The 21,292-nt window shown below is 54.8% G+C and overlaps 9 protein-coding genes across 9 annotated transcripts; 4 read left to right on the top strand and 5 right to left on the bottom strand.

Moving 5' to 3' along the window:
• Positions 1 to 293: 293 nt before the first annotated feature.
• GLRG_09653 (uncharacterized protein) lies at positions 294 to 1,599 on the bottom strand (the record flags this gene model as incomplete). The annotated part of the gene is made up of 3 exons (XM_008100338.1): positions 294 to 904; positions 967 to 1,151; positions 1,298 to 1,599. 3 exons carry the CDS (start codon positions 1,597 to 1,599, stop codon positions 294 to 296), a joined length of 1,098 nt encoding a protein of 365 aa, XP_008098529.1.
• Positions 1,600 to 3,630: 2,031 nt separating this feature from the next.
• Positions 3,631 to 4,883, top strand: GLRG_09652 (uncharacterized protein; the record flags this gene model as incomplete). The annotated part of the gene is made up of 2 exons (XM_008100337.1): positions 3,631 to 3,921; positions 4,005 to 4,883. The coding sequence occupies 2 exons, from the start codon at positions 3,631 to 3,633 to the stop codon at positions 4,881 to 4,883; spliced, it is 1,170 nt and encodes a 389-aa protein (XP_008098528.1).
• An 805-nt stretch (positions 4,884 to 5,688) lies between these two features.
• GLRG_09651 (uncharacterized protein) lies at positions 5,689 to 7,167 on the top strand (the record flags this gene model as incomplete). Its single annotated transcript, XM_008100336.1, has 1 exon — positions 5,689 to 7,167. One exon carries the CDS (start codon positions 5,689 to 5,691, stop codon positions 7,165 to 7,167), a length of 1,479 nt encoding a protein of 492 aa, XP_008098527.1.
• A 2,080-nt stretch (positions 7,168 to 9,247) lies between these two features.
• On the top strand, positions 9,248 to 10,498 carry GLRG_09650 (O-methyltransferase; the record flags this gene model as incomplete). The annotated part of the gene is made up of 2 exons (XM_008100335.1): positions 9,248 to 9,536; positions 9,606 to 10,498. 2 exons carry the CDS (start codon positions 9,248 to 9,250, stop codon positions 10,496 to 10,498), a joined length of 1,182 nt encoding a protein of 393 aa, XP_008098526.1.
• Positions 10,499 to 11,107: 609 nt separating this feature from the next.
• On the bottom strand, positions 11,108 to 11,944 carry GLRG_09649 (phosphoribosyl transferase domain-containing protein; the record flags this gene model as incomplete). Its single annotated transcript, XM_008100334.1, has 3 exons — positions 11,108 to 11,266; positions 11,352 to 11,792; positions 11,912 to 11,944. The coding sequence occupies 3 exons, from the start codon at positions 11,942 to 11,944 to the stop codon at positions 11,108 to 11,110; spliced, it is 633 nt and encodes a 210-aa protein (XP_008098525.1).
• Positions 11,945 to 13,659: 1,715 nt separating this feature from the next.
• Positions 13,660 to 14,817, bottom strand: GLRG_09648 (uncharacterized protein; the record flags this gene model as incomplete). The annotated part of the gene is made up of 2 exons (XM_008100333.1): positions 13,660 to 13,851; positions 13,903 to 14,817. 2 exons carry the CDS (start codon positions 14,815 to 14,817, stop codon positions 13,660 to 13,662), a joined length of 1,107 nt encoding a protein of 368 aa, XP_008098524.1.
• Positions 14,818 to 15,937: 1,120 nt separating this feature from the next.
• GLRG_09647 (oxidoreductase-like protein) lies at positions 15,938 to 16,723 on the bottom strand (the record flags this gene model as incomplete). Its single annotated transcript, XM_008100332.1, has 1 exon — positions 15,938 to 16,723. One exon carries the CDS (start codon positions 16,721 to 16,723, stop codon positions 15,938 to 15,940), a length of 786 nt encoding a protein of 261 aa, XP_008098523.1.
• Positions 16,724 to 17,292: 569 nt separating this feature from the next.
• On the top strand, positions 17,293 to 19,426 carry GLRG_09646 (uncharacterized protein; the record flags this gene model as incomplete). The annotated part of the gene is made up of 2 exons (XM_008100331.1): positions 17,293 to 19,237; positions 19,293 to 19,426. The coding sequence occupies 2 exons, from the start codon at positions 17,293 to 17,295 to the stop codon at positions 19,424 to 19,426; spliced, it is 2,079 nt and encodes a 692-aa protein (XP_008098522.1).
• Positions 19,427 to 19,655: 229 nt separating this feature from the next.
• Positions 19,656 to 20,357, bottom strand: GLRG_09645 (uncharacterized protein; the record flags this gene model as incomplete). Its single annotated transcript, XM_008100330.1, has 1 exon — positions 19,656 to 20,357. The coding sequence occupies one exon, from the start codon at positions 20,355 to 20,357 to the stop codon at positions 19,656 to 19,658; it is 702 nt and encodes a 233-aa protein (XP_008098521.1).
• Between the last annotated feature and the right edge of the window lie 935 nt (positions 20,358 to 21,292).

Genomic DNA, 21,292 nt, shown 5'->3' with positions numbered 1-21,292 from the left:
GAGAGCTTTTTTTGTGCTGCTTTAACTCTCCAAAGCAAAAGTAGAGAGGAATACAAGTTTATCTGAGAATATCCGAGCAAAAGAAAGTGTGTGCATGGTAACCTTAATACCTGGGATGACAGGGTCTCTGTTTGAGACGAACATATGGAGTAAATAATTAAGTTATGTAGCCGGAACCTTGTCAAGAGTTACCCCAATGGATTGCGTCTTACATTCAATGCAGAACGGCATTCAGTCATGCAATCCATTCAATTCATGTGCTAGTCATTCTACTCGATGAAAATAAGAATCCATTACCTCGTGAGCATACCATGATTACTTGAATGGCTCGTTACATTCTCCATATCATCAGACAGATGTATGTAATTCCTGCCTTTACGATCTGCCTCCTGCCTGAACTCTGAGACGATTACCTCCTTCGTTTGTATGATTCCATCCATATGTCCCATCTTGTGCCGCGAGTTCATAAGAAAAGATTCATCCTGGTTGGTGCGTATAACTGTAGACCGGTGACTCGTCAATACGTTGCTTTCTCCACCATAATGATTAAGCCCTGATGGGTACCCAGAGGTCTTCACTGTTGACTTCGCTTTCCTTGTCTTGTTCCACAATCCATACAGAGTTGGGGCATTGACGACGATAGCGGCGGTCAGCAATTCGGTGCTGGCCCAGGTCGTTCGGTTGACCTGGCTATCCTTATTGGTGACATTAATCGGGAGACGGATGACGGTAATGGCAATGATAAAAATTCCCAGTGTGAAAAGAATGTAAAGCTGGAGCTTGCGTTGCCAAGGGGTCTTCAGTGAGAAGACCAACGGCAGTGGCAAAATAAGGAGCATAAAGTCGGTGATGATATTAAGAACGCCGACAACTACAAGTTGCATTTGTGCCTTGGCACACGAGCCTGCGGAACTGAGATTTAGCAATGCCTCAAGCCGCATATCGGATAACCAGCTGGTCACGTACCTGGGTCAGGAATAACCTGCCAATATAAGTGGAAGGGATTGCATTCACTGAATGTCGTCACCTGGCAGGCGGCATAGGTGCCGAAAAAGACGACGCCGTAGAACCACATGACAAATGTTTCTTGACGGATGGTCGACATCAGCCGACGATAGACGTCCAGTAGTACAAGCTTCTGCAGCCATAGACTTGGGACAAGATGTTAGTAAAACCAATTCCAAGGCTGAGAACATCTCCACGACACAGTTGGGATACATTCGTGGGGATGTAAGCACCTGTTGAGTCTGAGGCATTTTGCAGCGCACAGCGACGACATCGGAGGGGGGAAACTGACTAAGAGTTGTAAAAGACCCGGTTGACAATGGACAGCTTGCTGCCAATCTCCCGCCTGTAAATCTCTTCGTCGGTAAACATGTGAGTTTTACGATACGACGCAGACACGTTGTTTGTGCCCCAGGTCAAGACGACATGAATAAGGCCCAGCCGGGTCATCACGCAGACGATGGCCGCGAGGGTAAACCAGTCACCAACGTTGAACTCTTGCTTGGCAATTTTCTTCCACGTCAGTCTGACCATCATGATTGAGAAGGCCAGGAGGCTAGAGAACCAATGAATGAAAATCGTCGGGTCGTCCATGACCGGCAAGGTTTCGAAGCGCCTGGACGCATGTATGCCAGCGTCGGGGATAACGGGAAAGGGGATTCAAAAGAAAGAGAACGAGAGGAGCCGTTTAGGAGGAGCGCTGAAGGCGGCGGATCACGATCATTATTACCTCCTGCTTCTTTTCATCCACAAGAGCTAGACTAGGAGAGTAGGGAGGTGGGAGTCAGATTCGTACATGGTACAGCACGTAATCTTCAAGATCCTAGTCGTCCGAATACCTAGATGGCCAATGTGGACTTCGTATCGGCACCACCCTGAGCAATGTTCTCGGCTTGGCTATCCTCCACACCACACACATGGAAAAGCCGACCTCAAGATGAATAGACCAGGGCTTAAATTCTCGCATCTTAGATCCTGCCATATCCTGTCCTCAGGTGCGCGTTAGCTGCTGCGTTTCCTGGATCGAATGACGATCGACCGTGGGGCTGTGCGGTGCTGTCCTGCATTCAATAGACCAATGACCTTATACAAGCCGAAGAGGGTGACGATTAACTAGAGCGACAACTGATATTCCTATTCCGTCCGTAGTAGTACTGCAGATTATCGATGGCTTGGAATGCACCGACTGCGAGTGAACCGTGGTATGCACTCCCACTCCCCCAGATACCGGAACGGTGGTGATAGTTGACAGCCACAACTCAGAAGGGTTGCATGTCTTTTGCTATTGGCCGACCAAACCCCATTGGATGAAGTGAATGCTATGTTGAATCCCCTTGCAGCATCTGCAAACTTAGAAAGTCAGGAAACAACATTGGGGCAAAGCCTTTAGGAAGAAATGTGATAGGGTGACCGTTAGTCCATCACTGGCTAGCAAAGTCTAATCAGTGCAGCCACGGCCAGCCGTCTTGAGCTACTTCAGAGAACAGGCTTAGCAAGCGAGACTCTCGGCGAAAGCCCGATGATCTAAAATGGAATATGGTTGTACCAAGATTATCGTAACCAATACATCGCCCCGCTGGCCGATCAGAAAGCCCTGGAGCCATGTTGGAACTCACTTGCCTTCGGATATGCTGCCTAGCACATGGCAACTTTCCACAGTACGACACAAGTTTGGCCCCCAAGATGCGCCTCAGTGTAGCGCTGGTGGGCATTTCAGACATGCATACGGATAGTACGTGTAGACAGAATCGAACTCTTTTACCTGTCATCAGATGTGCTTCTCTTGTTCTCGCTTAACCGCGGATATTAAGGCTCGGCCTCGACCCTTGGCATTGCTTCAGTGAAAGATCAACATCCACGTCTGCTCCATTCTAGTTTACTCATACCTTTTCCCGATGTGCGGGCACCCCATCCTTGTTGAGGGACTGACTCGTGTAGCAGCACGTAGATCGATACACCTCTCTACTATGTAGTTAGTATACGCAGTTCAGCTTATGTTTAATGGAGAAATGTTCGAACAGGCTAGCTGTGCGGCACCCTTGTTATTATTACCTATTGTTTCCCCCCGCAGTTTTACCCTTCTTTGCCCGTGAGTCCCGTTAGAGGGACTATCATCTCGCTACGGTTACGGCAAGTAAATCCGCCACGCTCTTTTGGAAGATCGGGAATTAGCCGCCTGGAGTCTTGGAATCGCCTTCTGCGGAGGACTGCTAATCTGATAAATAACACGGACTGAAGCGGGTGGATGTCGCTTACTAGCGTTCGGGACAGGCTTGATGTCGTATCTCTTACTACTACAAAGCACCGATGACCCGCTCCAGTCAGCCTTATCCTTGAAACTACCCGAGGATGGACCTCTGTATGCGCTGCTAGGCCTAGCGGTCGGTGTACGTACGTAACAAGGGAATTCTTTTAACTGTTAAAGAAGCCCAAATACCAGCTTCACCCCGATCTCGTCGGCGGAAGTTGAGTCTCCCCCCTGTTAACCAACCGCAGTCGCTCTTTTATCCTCGTGCCCGATTCCAACACGCTCCTTTTCTTACTTTTGCATCTTGATGCTTGTCTTGGGGGCTCCTGTCCGTGCCTCACTTCCTGATCATCTCGAGACGCCGACGCAGCGCAATCATGCATTTCCTTAAGCTTACTGCCACCGCTGCCCTCTTGGGTCAGGCTGCTGCGTCCCTCCCCGTCCTCGACTTCGTCTCCAACCTCATCCACCTAAATACAGGTGACTCTGTCGACTCCGAGGTCCCATACGTCCGCTCGTATTTCTACGTCGGAGGGGGCTACGTCGACGATGGCTCCGGAGGTCACATCTTCCGTGATCAGATGTACGTTGAGAAGCTACTCCCCGTGCTCGGGGTTACCCAAAGTACACCGATCGTCCTCATCCATGGACAGGCTCAGACGGGAAGCGTAAGTGTCCTGCAGATCCTCTTCGGTGGGACCCTGCTACGATAACGGTGAATGACCGAGTTTGCTGACCTATTCCCAAACAGAACTTTCTCAACAAGCCTGATGGCGGCAGAGGGTGGGCTTCTCGCTTCGTGGAGCAGGGCTACGAAGTCTACATCGTTGATCAGACATTCCGTGGCCGCTCCGCCTGGATGCCCGGCTACGGCGCCTCCGAGCCCTCCACCTACTCTGCCGAGATCATTCAGCAGCGCTTCACCGCCGTCCAAAAGTACAACATCTGGCCCCAGGCAGTGAATCACACCCAATGGCCCGGCACAGGCATGATGGGCGACGAGGTCTTTGATGCATTTTACAGCTCCAACCTTCAGTTCGTCAACAACGGCACCTACCAGCAGAAGACCGTCCAGGACGCCGGCGCCCTTCTTCTAGACAAGATTGGCAAGCCCGTCGTCCTTGTCGGTCACAGCCAAGGTGGACTCATGCCCATCATTATTGCCGACGCCCGCCCCGAGCTCACCAAGGCTCTGGTCCTTCTTGAGCCCACTGGACCTCCCTTTCAGGAGGCCATCTTCAGCAACAAGTCGTCTCGCGCCTACGGTCTCACCGACATCCCTGTCGCCTACTATCCCGAGGTCATCGACCCCGCCACCGACCTCGTACAGCAGGTATACCCTGCCAAGGGCAAGAACTTCGTCCAGTGTGTCCTTCAGGCCGAGGAGCCTTCCCCGCGCCAGCTTATCAACCTCGTCGATAAGCCTATCGTTCTCGTCACGTCTGAGGCGTCCTACCACGCGCCCTACGATCACTGCACCGTTGAGTTTCTGCAGCAAGCGGGTTGCAGCAAGACTGAGCACCTCGAGCTCGCCAAGATTGGGATCCACGGCAATGGCCACATGTTTTTCATGGAGAAGAACAGCGACCAGATCCAGAAAGCGCTGCGAGATTGGATCCAGGCCCTGTAAGCCGACCTGTTGTTGTAGGGAGGCTTGTCGAGTGATGTGGATACACACGTGCGATATAGAAGCGGATAATACCCCATGTTCATGAACATCGTAATCTAGTAATGGCATATGAACCGATGTTTTCGGCCCTAATCATCCAGAAGCCTTGTAGCCAGCCAATGCAAAGCACCTCATCCACATCTCAACCGACGAATCCCACCCTCCGCGGATCGCATCATTGAATAACGTGTTTGAAAGTATTCGGAGGGCGGCAAGCTAAAATTCTCTTGCGGAACCCCGTTGGACTCGAGTGCTTTCAACCGTGCACTTACAAGACGCTCGTCTTTTCTAGCACTTGTGAACTGCCACTCTAAGCACGAGCCCCGAGATCTGGGATGGAAACGTTCACGGTCGCCGCCATGGCGGCATTGGCTGCTGCTGCCTTCTCCTCATTCTCACAGACGTTGCGCTTGGCTTCAACCGAGACGCTCTGGCATCTCGACACGCTGTGTGCATGTGACAGCAGCGTTTCGACTTATGCGGCCACTGCGCGTTGCGAGCGTCTTCACAGCCACCAATATAAATGTAGGCTTCTACTTAAAAGTAGCCAGGCACCGGGTGGTTGGGTGCCCTGCGAGGGCTCACTCAGTACAACGGGCACGTTAACATCATGACTATCACAACGAGTGAAATCAGAACGGACAAGGGGAAAGAGGGGGCCGCTGGCCAGAGCCACTACACGATCGTCCGTAAAACGAGTACGTCAAGCCAATGCCTGAGCTGGTGATCTCTCTTACAATGACCCCTCCCAGCAAACCTCGACCGCATGTTCTACCTCTACCACCGGCTAGGGATTCAGTCCAATGTCCTGGTTTCGGCTCGCTATGCTGCTGCCCAGCCAGGCAGCCAGCGTCTCGTCCTTTCCGAAGAAGCGGTCTTCACTGCTCTGCACGCCCTTGTCTCCAAGTACCCGGAACTGGCCCTAGTCGGAGTAGTAGAGTCGGTCAAAGACAAGAAGCATCTTCTTTCTCTGGCGTCGCTGAACACCGTAGACCTCGACTCGTGTGTCGAGTTCATCGGCGAGGAGCAGGCGGTGGACGCGGAATTCCTCGAAGCCCTCCACGCCCAGTGGCATTGGGCAGATGCAGAAGTCAAGCCTGGCAAGCCGTTGTGGAAGGTCATCGTGGTCGGGCATCGGGACGTCGTATTCGTGTTCCATCACCTCGTCTGCGACGGCGCATTCGGGATGACGTTCCACCGCGAGTTCCTTGCCGCACTCAACGCCGCGGCGACTTCGAAAGCCAACTCGGCGCCCTCGCATACGGTTCACTTAGACGCCGAACGCGTGAGACTGAGCAAGAGGCTCGAAGACACGATTCACAAGAAGCCGTCGATACTCGGCGTCATGTACAACCTGTTTTTGTTTCTCTTCTATCGTTTCTTTTACGCCAAGAAGCTCTTCTTCGTCGACTTCCCGAAGCCAAAGGCTATTCTCACGGATCCGATGATCATCGCCCAATCCGCAGATCGAACCGCCACCAAGGTAGTCACATGCCGCATTCCCGCTGAAAAGACAACAGCCATTATCGCTGCCTGCCGCGCGCATGGCACGACATTTACACCGTTCCTGGCTGTCATGATCGCGGGCACGCTGGCGACGGACTTCTACCCAGACGCCGAGGTCGGGTTTACCCGGTACGCTGTGGATATGAGGGCTACAGGGTGCTTCAAGACTCAATCCGAAGACGAGGGAAAACTGCTCAACCTGGCCGCAAGCCTCCCGGAACTTGAACGGTTGAAGAAATACCGCCAGGCGTTCCCCAAGTCGGCATTACAGGGCGGGAAGCAGCAGGTAGCCATCGACGCCAAGGCCGTGTGGGCGCTCGTCCAAGATTACGGGAGACGGATGAAGGAGTCGTGTGCCGGAGGCGAGGAGTCCCACCTCTACAAGGCTTGGCTCAGCGGCAACGCGCTAGGCCCATCGCTCGAGGACTTTGCGGCCAAGCTTCCGAGCATGGGCTTGTTCATGCAGAACAGCTTCTCCATCTCGAACCTCGGGGCCCTCCAAGCCGTACCGCAGGGAACGAACCTCGAGGAGCCGGTTGTGAAGATTGAAGACGTGCAATTCTCGGCCGGACCTGTCCAGGGGACGGTTGGTTATCATGGGATCGTGTTCAACGTAGCTGGAGCTGCGGGCGGCGAGACTGTCATCAATGCTTGCACTGAGAAGGACATGCCACCAGACGGAATGTCTCAGGCTGTCCTGGATGGTCTTATGGCCCGAATCGATGCGTTGCTATCGTAGCGTGGCTTCCTTGAAAAGTCATACGTGTCTTGGCAGCTTTTTCTTTTTCTTTTTTATGTTTTGTTTTTCCCGCTTGGCAACGGCTGGCTCACCCTCCACTTTGAAGCCCCACGGACGAGATGAACAGAGTGGATAAGGTTGGTATGGTATGTTGCTTGCGTAGTAAGCAGATAGGTAGTAGATAATCTATTAGTGATCAAGTATTGAATATTATCTATCGAAGTTGTATATGACTGATAACGACTGCTTATATCGCTGCTGGGACAATGTCACCTATTCTAGCATACCCATTGTGACACACAACATCACTATGTAGGATGCAGATAACATTAGCAATGGAGCTCGAAGTTGACATGCTAACTTCTCAAGACTAGGCGGCAAGTTGACAGACATATAAATTATAGTACATACATTCGTTATATCATCCGTTGAATACTCGGCTACAATGGTTTGACACTGAGAGTTAGGGTGGACAGGAACTTACTTGATGCAAATCGGGTAAGCCGAGCAGGTGAAACTGGATTTGTCGGTTTGTTGCGCCGGCACCTTGGTAAGTTTATTTCTCTATCAAATCTGTTGCTTTCCTCTTGGCAGAACCAATCCTTGTTCAAAAAGCGTCGAGACCGGTGTGGGTAAAGTCAACGAAGGACAAGGTTGGCGCCAACCCGCGAGTACTCGCTGGCTATGAGAGAGCGTGTGGCCAAGAGCACGAATCAAAACTCTCCACGCCACATTTTCTAGCCCATGCTATCTTTACATGAGTCCAGAGCGATGCCAAAGCGCGGATGACATGTAACGTGGAGACTTCAAGGTTGTGGGAACAGGAATTGGACCTGGCCATGCTTCAGCAACCGCCGTACTCAACAGCCGAGGTTTCTTCACAGGACAACAACGTCGACTTCGCGGACTAGAGCTTGATCAAGACCATGATGGGTTTCCCAGACTAGGAACAGCAGGAAACATAGAAGCCCCGGGTGTTGTCGAGTAATAGGGAAAAAAAGGTACAGAACGTTTCAGAAAGATGACGATAGTGTTATGGGAAACCGAACACAAGGTCTGATGAATACAGAATCTGTTGGAAATACCTCGTGCCTCAACGAGGACAAGCAGCAGTTTCCTGTGCTAGACTTGGCAGATTTGGTCAACGTTGACCGTTGGCAAGTTAAAGTCCATCTTCCTCCATCTTACTAGGAACACGAACCCTTGAACTCCATTCAACGCTTAGAGTCATGTTGCCTGGCGGGATCTACACGATGCTCGTATCATACAGCAAGCTTCGTGACCGGTGCGTACAGTCTGCTAACCGCTCTGCACTGTACTTGTGCACTTTGTTCATGATTCTGTAGTTGAGGAACGGGCCCTGGACAGACCAGACTGGTTTGGATCATCACGTTCGAGTCTACCTGCCATTCGCCTGCGGTGCACGCTGGAGGTTCAGCAACGCACAGAAACCCACTCAAAGGTGTTTGCAGTCAACCCCTCGACCAATATCCACCATCAACGCCTATATAGGCTTTATCAAACCCAGCAGGAATTGCCATGTCTGGAAGGTCGAAATAAGCACCGATAACAGTCGAGCGGGCGTGCGGCGCATTGGCGAGCTTCTAGGTTAATGCTGGCTAGGCTTCTTGGCGTAATGTCTGGTTCGCCGGATATGTTGCACTTCTGCTTCCAACAGTCAATGTTTGCTCCCCCCCCCCCTCCCCTGCACCCGTCCTGCCCCAGAACCCGGTCCATACCCGTCGAATCAGACCCTGTCAGCGCGACGGCCCTTCCTGATCTGCATCGTAAACTGTTTATTTCTGCCTTTAGCGGGGACTGAGACATTGTGCCACTGGCCTCCATTCCCGAAGAAGTGCGGTGTGACTCTCGACTGCATGTTTGCTGCGGCTATCTTTTGACAGTGGGAACGCCTCTGCAAGGGGTCCATGATTCCAGTCAATAGGCCTGTCGTGAATTCCCAAGAAAACATCTCTTATCTTGGTGGACATGTCAGCTCTTGGGATATGAAATAAGCCCGTCCCCTCTTCCGTCCAAGCCTTCAGTACTCTCGCGCATCACGCACACGTACACCACAGCCATGACCACCGCGGACGAGTTGATAGCGAGTCTCCAAGACATCCAGAGCGACGCCTTCACGGACAAGGCGGAGCGGATACGCGCGCGGGACGCCCTGTACGACGCCCTGCGCAGGGTCCAGACGCCGTGGGACATTGCATGGGACCATGTCATTGTCAAGGGCGCCGGCAACGCCGCCATCAAGACGCTCATTGACGCCGGTGCCTTCAAAAAGTGGCACGAGGCTGGAGGCGAGCCCATCACCTGCGACGAGCTCGCAGCGCTCACCGGCGCCGACACTCTCCTCATACGTACGTCCCAACAACCCCCTCGTACCATCCTCCCCCCCGAGCCAACCGTTGATTTTGCTCCGTGACCAGGACGGTTAATGCGAGCCATAGCGGGCCAGCGGCTCGTCATCGAGACCGATGTCGACACGTACGCGCGCACGCCCTGGGCGCGGGCCCTCGGCGAGGACGCCCCGTTGCCGGCCATGTACGGCGGCTTTTACGGCGAGCTTACCAACCCCCTGTTCCGCAGCCTGCCGTACTTCCTCAAGGAGACGGGGTACCGGAACCCGACGGACCGGAACAACTGTAACTTCCAGCGCTGGCGGGGCGACCCGGATGCCGTCTTCTTCCGGTACGTCGGCACCAACCCGCTGCTGACGTCCGACTTCAATGACGCCATGGAGTGCCACTCGCGCGACAACCTCACGGCCTGGCCCGAGGTGTACCCCACAGAACGGCTCGTCGAGGGCGCGCACCCGTGCCGGGCGATGGTGGTGGACATCGGCGGCGGCAAGGGCCACGACCTGAAGAAGTTCCATCTCCAGCACCCGCAGGTCCCCGCGCGGGACCTGATCCTTCAGGACCTCCCCGACATCCTGAAGGAAATCGGGCCGGACCCGGCCTTCACGGTGCAGCAGTACGACTTCTTCACGCCGCAGCCCATCCGCGGGGCGCGGGCGTACTTCTTCCACAACGTCCTGCACGACTGGCCGGACCCGACGGCCGTGGAGGTTCTGAAGACCGTCGCCGAGGCAATGGAGAGGGGGTACTCGAGGCTGCTGATCCACGAGAGCCTCATCAACGAGAAGGAGCCGCTGTGCAAGGTGACGGCGACGGATATCATAATGATGGCAGCGCTGGCGTCGGCGGAGAGGACGGAAAAGCAGTGGTGCGACCTGATTGCGAGCGCGGGCTTGAGGGTGGTGAAGATTTGGAGGCCCGCGCAGGCGGTCGAAAGCGTTATTGAGGCGGAACTGGCGTAAATGGCATGGCGGCGATGGAGTTAGGTGGCTTTGAATGTCATCGGATTCCCTCTAGCACTTGACTTGTATGTTAAAAGTACCCTCGATAACAGGGATGAGCTGCAAACCGTGGGGTATTTGTTCACCATCGTATGAATTTATTGCTCTCTCGTCCCCTGGGCCATGCCCCTTGCTGGTAGCGGACCACGTGATGATGTCAGTATATCGGCCGTAGGCTTGCCTATACACCGGCCGATTTTGCAAGACGATGATGCGGTTGGTAGGACTGAAGAGTCTCGAAGCGCACCCGAAGCCTGGTTGAGTGTAAGGCTGACCCGGTGAGTTAAATTGCAGGAACGGTGCCGCATGACCACGGTGCCCGGAAAAGGCACAGTATTGGGCCTGTTAGACCCAGACGTGAGCAACTGAAATATCATTGGTAATGTGTATGCGGGCGGGCAAGCTCGACGGCATGCCCATCCTGGTATCCCTTTTTATACGCCCTGGCTGGCTTCTTTTCGCCCAAGCCTCCATCCTCATCTAAAATCCACGCTCCTTCTTTGTTGTCGTCTCTCCGTCTTCCTCACATTGTTTCGTGTCACTGGTATACGTTTGTATTTCCCCATTTCTTTACTTCCTCTGCTCAGCGGCGTTGCGGTCGTGCTCGTCAATGTCGATGGCCTCCCAGGGGTAGTTGATCCAGATGTCGTCGACGGTACGGGCGGCGAGGTAGTGACCGGAGTTCATCATGTCCTCGGGCAGGGTGCCCTTCTTCTGCTTATCCTTGTTCTGCGGGGACGTCAGTACCGGTCACACCAAGGGCAGAAAAGGTACATGGGAGGAGAGGGAAGGGGAGGGAGAGGGTGTGACTCACGTGCAAGACGAAGATGCCAAACTCGGTCTTCTCGCCCTTGCCGAGGCGCTGGCTGGCGGCCTCGACATCCTTCTGGAGCTCCTTGACGGCGTACTCGAGAGTGGTGCGGGTGTCGTCAACCTCGTCGACGATGAGGATGCGCTTGCCGACGAGGTTCTCCATGTCGCCGATGGCGTTGAGGTCAAGCCATTGAGTGCGGGTGACCTTTGTACCGGGGACCTCGGGCACGCCGGGGGTGGCGTTGCCGCCAAAGGTCTCGGGTAGGCTCTCGTAGAGGGAGAGGCCGATGGCCTGGATGGGGATGTTGGGGTTGCCGGGCTTCTTCAGGAAGGAGCGCAGGATGCGGGCGGGGACGTAGCCGCCGCCGCCGATGGCGATGATGAGCTGGGGCTGGAAGGTCTCAAGGATCTTGACGGCGGACTCCTGGCAGAGCTTGTGTACCTGAAGAGAGGGGAGAGGCATGTCAGTCGGAACATGTTCTTCACGGCGCACGGAGAGTCGCTGTGAGAGCAAAGGCGTGGCGGGCCGGACGGGACGTAAAGGAAGCGGGAGAGACATACATCGTTGTACGTGACGTAGAGCTTCTCGACCATCTTTGCGGTATTTGGCGGGTTGGTTTCTTTTACTCGACTTCGGCCGAGGAGGGGTGAGATGTACTGCGGGGTAGAATGAACTGCGAGTTTGTGCAGATTTGGAGATGTTTCTTTTTTTGCGACGCAGACGGGTTGGATGTCCAGTCAAGTGAAGAGGGGGAGGAAGAACGGGAAAGAGAAAAAAAGAAGATTGGATCGTATATGTTGGAAAGTAGGGGAGGAGTAAAATATACAGAACCAGGCTTAAGTAGGAGCATGGGACCAAATTTCCGCCGAGAGTGTCGCTATTCACAATAGAGCGGAATAAAAGAACAAAAAATCAAATAAAAAAAAAGAGGCTGCCATAGCGACCCCTCGTCAAACGCACCGAAGGAGTAACGATACAACCCCGCCATGCGCCTTGGGTACGTACCTACACTACCTTGCATCGCCTGTTGTGTTGGTGGAAGGTACGAAGTACGAAGTACCGCTACGTGGATAGGTAGTGTACTAAGTGTGTACATGAACCCACCTTCTACCGGTAGTGTACCTGTCTGTCATCGGGCAAAATGGCGCAGGGCAGGCGCGGGAGAGAAATTTCTTCTCTCTCTGGCGAGCCCCGACAGCATCGTCACCACGCCGAACCCGTTTACCCCACCTATGCATGGCGTAAATGCATCTTGATCCTACGCCCCGCGTGTTAGTCACTCAAGAATGACACATGAGTGGCTGCTGACCGAAACTGCTTGACGCACGCTTCACCGAAGGCATCGGGATCCGCCGTCTCGTCGGTGAATGGTATCCACATATAGACATTGTAGCCAATGGCAGAGATTTGCGATGCGGGGGGAGTGGGTCGCTTGCTTAATACCTCCACATCTCTTTCCCTCCGGATCCCTGAGAAAGCGCGTTACTACCTACGTGGACTGTCACTGAATTTTCTGCTTTTTTTACCCTTGTCGCCCAGCAGTTCCACGATAATTTCCAGGCACTCAGACATGCAGTTCAAGTCATTTTTCCATGCTTGGCCGCCCCTTGGGACCAGTCCCCCGAATACGGAACCCGACTACTGGTGGGGAAGTCTTGTTCCGGAGTAGCACGACTCGTGCCGCCGCCTGCAGCCTTCGCCGACCGAGATGGCACTGCGCCGCCAGCCGCCGCACTTGGGATTTCGGAACATGTAGGTGAGACGTTGCCGGCCTCGATGACATGCAGACCCAAGATCCATCCCATGCTTTCTGCCCACAGCGAGCTGACAAGAGCGGTCAGTCGAACTGTGATGTACTGCTGCTAGCTCTTGAACCTCAAACAACTCCCAGGGCTGCCTGTTGGCTCGAGAGATGGTCACCTGGGTTTCATGCATACAAAACAGTCGTGTTTCAATCTGAGTAGTGATCAATCACACCGGTCCAGCGCTCTCGTGCGGAAGCCCTGAACACGGGTCTCACCATGACACGATTCCGAGTTCGGAGTCTCAGCTGGCTTTCGTTATGAGCCGCCATTGCCATGTAGCACGATTCCATCACCAAGCCCTTGTTTGTCACGGTCTGGAGCGGAGACCTGGTGTTTGACGATGCCTCGCTCAAAAGGGGAGAGAGACCAGCCAGTCTTCATGGCGACGTTTCGGGCATCGAGTCTAGAGCAAACCAAAGTCCTATTCCCGTTGCTGACCTCTCCGTGAAAGTGCCAAACGGATTCCCCAAGATCACCGGCACTCGTCCAGTACGTGAAAGACTCTAGAGGCTATCCAGATGCTCAAGCAGCACCTTGATCATCAAACTCCGCAATCCCGCGTCCTTGTCCGAGCCCTCGACTGCATTCTCCATCCGCCACTGCAGTATCCCCTCGCTCGCCAGGACGTACGCCGCCCAGAACGCGTCAAACACGCCGTGACCGACGCCGGGGCGGGGATAGAAGCGCTCGTTCTTCTAGACGCAGTCGCCCGCGTCTCCCACGAACCCGTCGCCCCCCTCGTTGACCTTCAGGTCCCTCATGCACCCCAGACCGCACACCCAGAGTTTGGCCTTGTCGAGGGCGGGGTTGTAGCCGATCCGAAACCTGATGTCGTGCGCGTCCTTGTTCAGGTCGTAGTGGATCACCGCCAACGCCGTGCCCATCTCCCGCGCGAGCTCGAGGACGCCGCGCCGGCCGATGAACCGCACGAGCTCGTTGAGGTACGCCGGGCGCGTCGAGAGGTTGGGGTGGTTCCGAAGCATGTCCCTGACGGCGGGGGGCTGCTCGAAGCCGAGCCAGGCCTTTGGGTGGAGGTTGTAGTTCTCGGGGTTGGCGATGGCCCTGCGATGGAGCGCCGGGCTGATGATCTTGTCGATGAGGACCCGCATCACGGCCGGCTTGACAGGCCGCACGCGCTCCATGACGAGCCGGCCCTTCATCTCGGGAAAGGGCTCGACGAGCTGGTCGGGGAGGTGGTCCGAGTTTCCGCTGCCTCTCATGAGCATGTACTGGCGGGGCGCCATGGCGATAGCGAAGCGGGAGAGGTAGGGGTGGTCGCTGCCGAGCATCTCCCCGAGCTGCTGGGGGAGTACACGGAACCAGTGTCGAAGCTTTTCGTTCATTTCGACGGCGCCAAAGTAGCCCTGGCTGAGGCTGGGAAAGGACGCGCGCTCCTTGAGGACCTTGCCGTCCTTGAGCATGTAGACCTGGGTGTCCCAGGTTTGCGAGTGGTAAAGAAGGCGAAGGCGCGGCGCGTGGATGGGCGGAGACGGAGGCCTAGCCATTTCGTGGGGAAAGAGGAGCCCCGGAGGGGGTGAGAGCCGTTCACTGTCTTGGCTGTTTTCGTTGTTTTCGTTGCAGGTATCATCCGAGGAAGAGGAAGCGTCCTCCCAGTCCTCCTCTTCTTCAGGGATGGCTGGTAGCGTAATATTGGGGGCCATCTCAACGGTGATGCGGTTACTAGTGGTTGTCAATGGAAGAAAGGGAACACGAAACAAGTCGAGGTCAGCTTATTTAAAGGTGGCCAGTCATTCGTGTGCGCTTAGTCGTCGGATTCCAGCGTCCACAATGGAACTGGGCGCCGTTGGATGCCTCTGTTGTGTTGTGGTGTAGGTGCATGTGGTAGATGTGGTAGGGCAGTGCGCAAAGGGCGGCGGATGGGGTCTGTTGCAGATACTGTGACTGGCAAGTTATGCTTGGCCAGCATTGCAAAATCAAAGAAAGGTTTCGTCCTCAGCTTCCTTGTCTTGGAACATCACCTGCCATTCCATCCATTACTGAATTACGTAGATTCACAGGGAATACACTCATGATACATGGCGAGTGACAAAGGCTTAATAATCAAGATCTCGAAAATGATAATAATAAATTCAATGATAGTCCAGCTGGCCGTCACTGCGAGAAGAAGCGAGAAGGATAGGGACTAGGCAGCAAGGGCCGACAGCTAGACGACAGGAAACAAAAGTCGAGGCTGCTTTGCGAAGCGGGAAATAAAAAAAAACTAAAAAGAAAAGGTCAGGTGCTTGTGACTCGACGATACCTAACATACTCGGGAATGGACACGAACCAGATCGAAGATACTCTAATGTCATAGATATTTGTAGAAGAGACGGCAGCTTAGACGCGAATGAGCCAAATAGGAGAACATACGTAGAACGGGGCTATACACCTTTACCCAACATAACTGTAGCTGTTTTCAAGGGGTTTACAGCAGCGGGTTGGCAGGACGCATATGTGGCTGACGACAAAACTGATATCGTTCTTTCGGGATGAACTCAAAAACCGTTTAGCATTGATTCATCAAGGGTATGGGGTGCCGGCCCCAGCCAAAATTAGTAGAGGGCGCCGTTCCCATGCACCATTACCCTGGCTGGTCGCTGAGCTATGCTTGCTTGCGCTTCGATGTCTGGCTATGTATTGTAACTAAGATATATGATATTCATGACTTTGACACGTCTTTGAACGACGTCAACAGGGGTTCTCTATGACTGGTGACTCCGGCACCGGCTACGAAACGAAAGGACAAGAAAAAAAGGGAGGGTAAACCGAGTTCCGTAATCCTCAATCGCTCTGGGTTCCCTCTTTTTCGTGTATCGCTTTCAGCTTCTTCTCCGTCTTCATGAATTCGCGAATGCCGACGGGGACATCGTTGTACAGCTTGTCGTCCCACATGTTTTTGGCGATCTTAGGGTCCTTGGGCACCCAGTTGGTCTCGGAACCGCCGCCGTCGTCGTCGTCCATGCTTACCGAATCGCTCACACCCCTTTGTTGGCGCAACTTGAGTTGCGCCTCCGCGTTGGCCGCCGACCAATCTTCCATCTCCTCCCTGTACCGTTCCCACACGCAGTTGACGCACCCGCTCATGCAGCAGTTATCCGGCTCCTCGGGCCGTGGGGGCACGAGCACGCCGGCGATCATGGTGCTCTTATTGCGCAGCTCCTCGAGACGCTGCTTGCGCGCGGCGGGGCCGGCAAGAGCGGAGCCAAAAACGATGGCAGCCTTTTCAGCCGCGCTTTTCGGCGGCGGCGTCGGCACCGGCTGTGCGGATTGGGCTTCAGCAACAGGGTCCGGGGTTGGGTCTGGGGAGGGAGGCGACGTCTTACGGCCTTGCTCCTGCTTGTGAACGGAGGAAGAGGGGGGCTCCTCTGACTTCACCTCGGGGATCGGTTGGGGGTCGTTGAGGATCGCCTCATAATACGCGCCCAGGGGGTGGGCTTGGGTCTTGGAGGGCTCAATCGGCGCAGGGCCAGTTTGCGACTGGCTGGTGATGAAGGCACTGCGAGGCACGCGGCCAATGCGAGGCACAAGAGGCCGGAGGCGAGGGAGCAATCTGGCAGGGGCGGACATCTTGTACGGTGTTTCGTAGGCGGCGGTCCGATTTCAGGTAGTTGAAGTTGGGTATTGAACGTTTGTTGGGGCTGAGTGAGGCAAGCCTGTGATCACTAAAGAGGGAAGAGGAAGCCGGGCAATTGGAATGCGGTCATAGCCACGGACGTCATCGGTCCAAAATGATTGATTATGTAACCATCAGCAGTGTAGTATCACGTGCCTTCGTGCTGTTGTTTCTGCGCAGGACTAGGCATGAAGGCAAGAGAGTTAAGGAAGAACACAGTGAAGCGTTAAATCAGAAGGCAATATGATGGCTTTATTCAATTATTATTAATCGTTTTATCATACGGATGTCAAAGTAGGTAAATTTTGGGGTTTTATTTGAAATTTATTGAAGCTTTGACTGTGCCTTCCCTGTTTATTTGACCGTTTTGCATCCGTATTAGGAAGGCGGTCGGATCGCATGTACACAAACGCGCTCCATGCGCATCCCACCACGCGCTGTTAGTTCACGCCTGCAATCTGCCTTCGGTTGCCAACACGCCCGCCCCGGAATGTTTTAATCGAGGTCACGACCACGAGGGAATATGGACGAATCCGCGCCCAAGCGCCGGAGGGTTTCGCCACGCCTCAGCAGCCAGCGCGACGGCGACAGCGATAATAATGATTCAACCACGCCGCCCGGCCCTCCCCCACCACGAAGCAGAATCCCGAGAAGGCCTTCTTTCGCGTCGCCAACAAGGGCAAGCTTAGCACGATCAAATCCCGATCTTCTGCGGCAAAGAAGCAGAAGCCTGAGCCCCACCAAAGGTGGCAGCGGCAATCCGTCAACACAAGCTCCACAAGATGCTGTGGGAGACGAGCCAGCCGCCCAAGCTGGGGGCCAGGCCGAACGTTTCCTAGAGAGGGGGGCTACGCGTCCGAGAAGTGACATATCTGGCTCGACAGCTGTCGAATCCCAAAACTTGGGCTCTCCTGCACGAAGAATCCCGGCATCGAGGCTCAGCGGTGCACTGGCAACGAGACCACGCCGGTCGGGCGGCCTGCCGAATCCCAGGCCACTCCCCGACCCCGGGCCAGATGACGAAGAAATAAACCCGTTTGCTGGGCGCGTTCTGAATCGCACGCCACCGACCGGTGTCATTCCCGCGCGAGCACCACCTCCCCAACCAGAGCCTGACGAGGAGCCCGAACTCCCGCCCACACCGACCCAAAAGGGACAGGACGATCCTGTGGTCACAACACCTCCCTTGGGCATCCACGATACACCTTCGAGACGGAGACGACGTATTTCTTCACCGTCAAAAAGTTCGCCATTGAAGCAGCCGCCTCTTCGCCCGCCTGAGTTTACACAGACGACAAAGGACCCATTCAAGAAGGCAATGCAGCGCCCTGTACGGGAAAGGAGCCCAAGCAGGCTTGCGCGGAAGACGCAGTCCACCAAAGGTCCTTCAGGGACGCACGAAGCCCGCGGGATCCCCGTACCAGACCCGAACTCAGATCTCAGGCAGACGCGAGACGCGCTACAGGCGGAGATTGCGAAGCTCGAGGCGGATTTGGAGTTCGCAACTGTGGAGAACGAAAGGGTGCGGAAGACGCGTTCCCTAAGATCGGATGCCCAGCCTCTCTCAACGTCCCGCCGAGAGCAACTAGTCGACTTGCTGCGACGGCATCTTGTACGCCCAGAAAAGGAAGCCAAGCCAGATGCAGCGCAAGAGTGGTTAGACCTCGCAATGAACCCAATAAGTTGGCTATCATTCGGGTCTCTCGGCCAAACTTCGGTCTTCTCTTCTACAGAGGAAGAAGAGGATCTCCCTCCTCCGACGTCGCATCACCCAATCGCGCTGTCGGCCACCGATGAGCTTCCGTACCTGCAGGCATTTACTCCATTTGAGTTCTCAGGGGCAACAACCATGCTGCCGAGAGAAAGCGACTCGGAACCCTTGCTGCGAAAACACAGCATCGTCATCAGATCAGCACATCCCGCAGGGCTCTTCATGGCCAAGATTGAGATGACTGTCGACACCGAAAAGCTGCAGATCACGGAGCTCATTGTACCCCGCCTAGACCCCGCGGCCGTGGCAGAAGTCGGCCCCTTTGTCCAAAAAGTCACCCAAGGAGGCTCTAATACCCACATGAACCGAAACGTCACCATTGTCACTTGGGCGATGGCTGAGTGGTATCGTATTGCGATTGAGCGTGCCAACGTCTGGTACACACTGGAGAGCGAGCTCGGCGACAAGGAGAAACTGGTACAGAGTGTGGCCAAAATACGTACAAGGCGAAAGAAGCGCAGGAGGAAGGCCGATGACGAAGACGATAGTCAAGAGGCCGCCGCCGAAAATACCCACGCCGAAAACCTTCCGCGGTCGGCGTTACTACGTCATCTTGGGAAGACCGCCTACGAGATCCCTATCCCCGATGCTGTCAAAGAGGAAGCATCGTGTCTTAGGATACATTGGAAAATTGAGTTTGACTGGACTGGCGAGGCGCAGAGCAAGGTTGGATTGATGATTGGTATGCCTGGGAAGTGTAAGTTTCCCCAAGGACGATCTCAAGACAAGGCAAAATGACTAACAGCACGCAGGGCACCGGGGTGATAAGCGCGGATCACTGGCCGCGGCGTCTAAGGTTTTTGAAAAACTTGTTCAGGGTAACGAAGGGCCGATGACGGCTGTACGGACTGTTGTTGCCTTGTTGGCTGGCGATGCGTTGTCTTGAAGGATACCACCACGGCGTACTGCTTTCGCGCCGTTTCACGAAGATCTGTATATATCTCTATCGGGTATCAGTAACGAAAGAGTTGACTACTGGTCGCCTCGCGGGATCCTTCATGCACCCCGCCCTTGATGCCGAACCCCATCAATGATCGTACTTTTTGTGTCTCCCCCCCTCATCCTGCCATCCGCGATGTCATACCAGACGGCCTACCACAGTAACATCCAGGCTATCAATACCCAGGGTCTTGGCCATTGCCACTGCCGCCATGGCCCCAGGCGTTGCCGTTGTAGCCCCCGTGACCCCAGGCATTGCTGTTTCCGTGCTCATTGTCATTCCCATGCCCATCCGCCATGTTGTCTCTTTTCACGTCACGAGCAGGACCGTAAGATGTTCCGGGCTTGGTGCCGGGCCAGCCCGAGCCCGCCATGCCCATCGGGACGGGACCGTTGGGGCCTCTCCAGCCGCCCCCGAACCCGCTGCTCGGGCCGCTGCCGTTGCCGCCGCCGCCGGGGATGTACCCATTCGGGTTGCGCGCCCGGCGCGCCGCCGTGGCGGCCATGTCCGCCGCGCCGCGCAGGGCATCCGCGCTGGGAGGGCCGGAGGGGTAGCGCGGGCCGTCGGTCCAGGTCGAGCTGCCGGCGTCGTAAGTGTTGGCGGTGGTCTTGGTGGCAGAGCGACTGCCGTAGCCGAAGCCCATCGCGGTGGCTGAGTTTGGGCCGTAGGTGTCCCCGTAGGTCGGGCCGCGGTTGACGCCGTGGCCGTAGGGGGGAGGGAAGGCGGCGGGGAAGGCGGCGCGGTTGGCGCCGGCGCGGGCGGCCATATAAGACATTGCGTCGGCTGGAGAGTATGAGCGGGCGGGAGAGCCGTTCGTGTCACTGTACGGGTTCTGGCCGTAGCCGTAGCCGTTTGGATTGTTTCCGTTTCCGGCCATCATGTTTGATCGCGATGCGTATAGCGTTTGTGGAAATGTAGTCTGGTGTTTTTTGTATCTGTCGTCGTTGTAGGTCTTTTGCTTGCTTGCTTCAATAACGGCTGCTCGGTGTTCTTTCGAGGTTGACTCTCCAGTAGACCGTGGGGGGGGGGGGATTAATATAAATGAAGTGAAAGCGCAGCAGTGAATATTATCATTCTCTGTGGTTGAGAATTGACGTGTGATGGCTGCAAGTGGTGATTGTCTGACGGGAAGCGGCAACCCGAGTTATTCACTGTCACACCATGTTCAACAGCAATTCCCAGTGCCGCTGCCGTCTGGGCACTAGGTATAGCAACTAGGAGAGTCATCTCCGAACGCTCTGGCAGCCTTAGTTGTTAGGGATGTTTAGTTCCGAGGTTCCATGGTACTGTATTTCTATCTCGAAACCTACTTCTATTGTACTGAGCATTGGCCACGGTACTTTTGATGTGTTTCTCCGACTGTGGTAGACCATCGTTGTGTACCTGTGCGACCTCAAGCAGGACCGCCTTGGCAACGTACATCAAACCCTGATGAAATCTTTGTATTATTCAGGCTTGCTCAAATGAATTAGGAGTTGGCAGCTGCAACCGATGCCGTCTGTGATATATCAATGTGACAGTAATGACTTCAACTCCAGGGCCTCATGATATCCTCCACAACAAGGACTGTCATAAGAGGTATTCCGTAGGTTGGTAACCGAGGCAGAAGACTTCTTTCCTTGGAGCGCTGGCATGAAGCGTTATACTCCGGCGACATGATTCGCCCAGTGCCTATTGGAATGTGCGCCCGCTGCGCTGGGTTGTCTATCTATCTAGCTGGTTTTGCCCTTTGACAATCATACTGCCTGACTTCAACACTACTTAATCCCACGTCCTAGGCAAGAGTGCGCCTGTAAGTATAACAGATGCAAA

Source organism: Colletotrichum graminicola, assembly GCF_000149035.1.
Source record: "Colletotrichum graminicola M1.001 genomic scaffold supercont1.51, whole genome shotgun sequence".
NCBI lineage: Eukaryota > Fungi > Ascomycota > Sordariomycetes > Glomerellales > Glomerellaceae > Colletotrichum > Colletotrichum graminicola.
The sequence above is the reverse complement of the archived record's forward strand: the minus strand, read 5'-3'. Positions and strand labels throughout refer to the sequence as shown.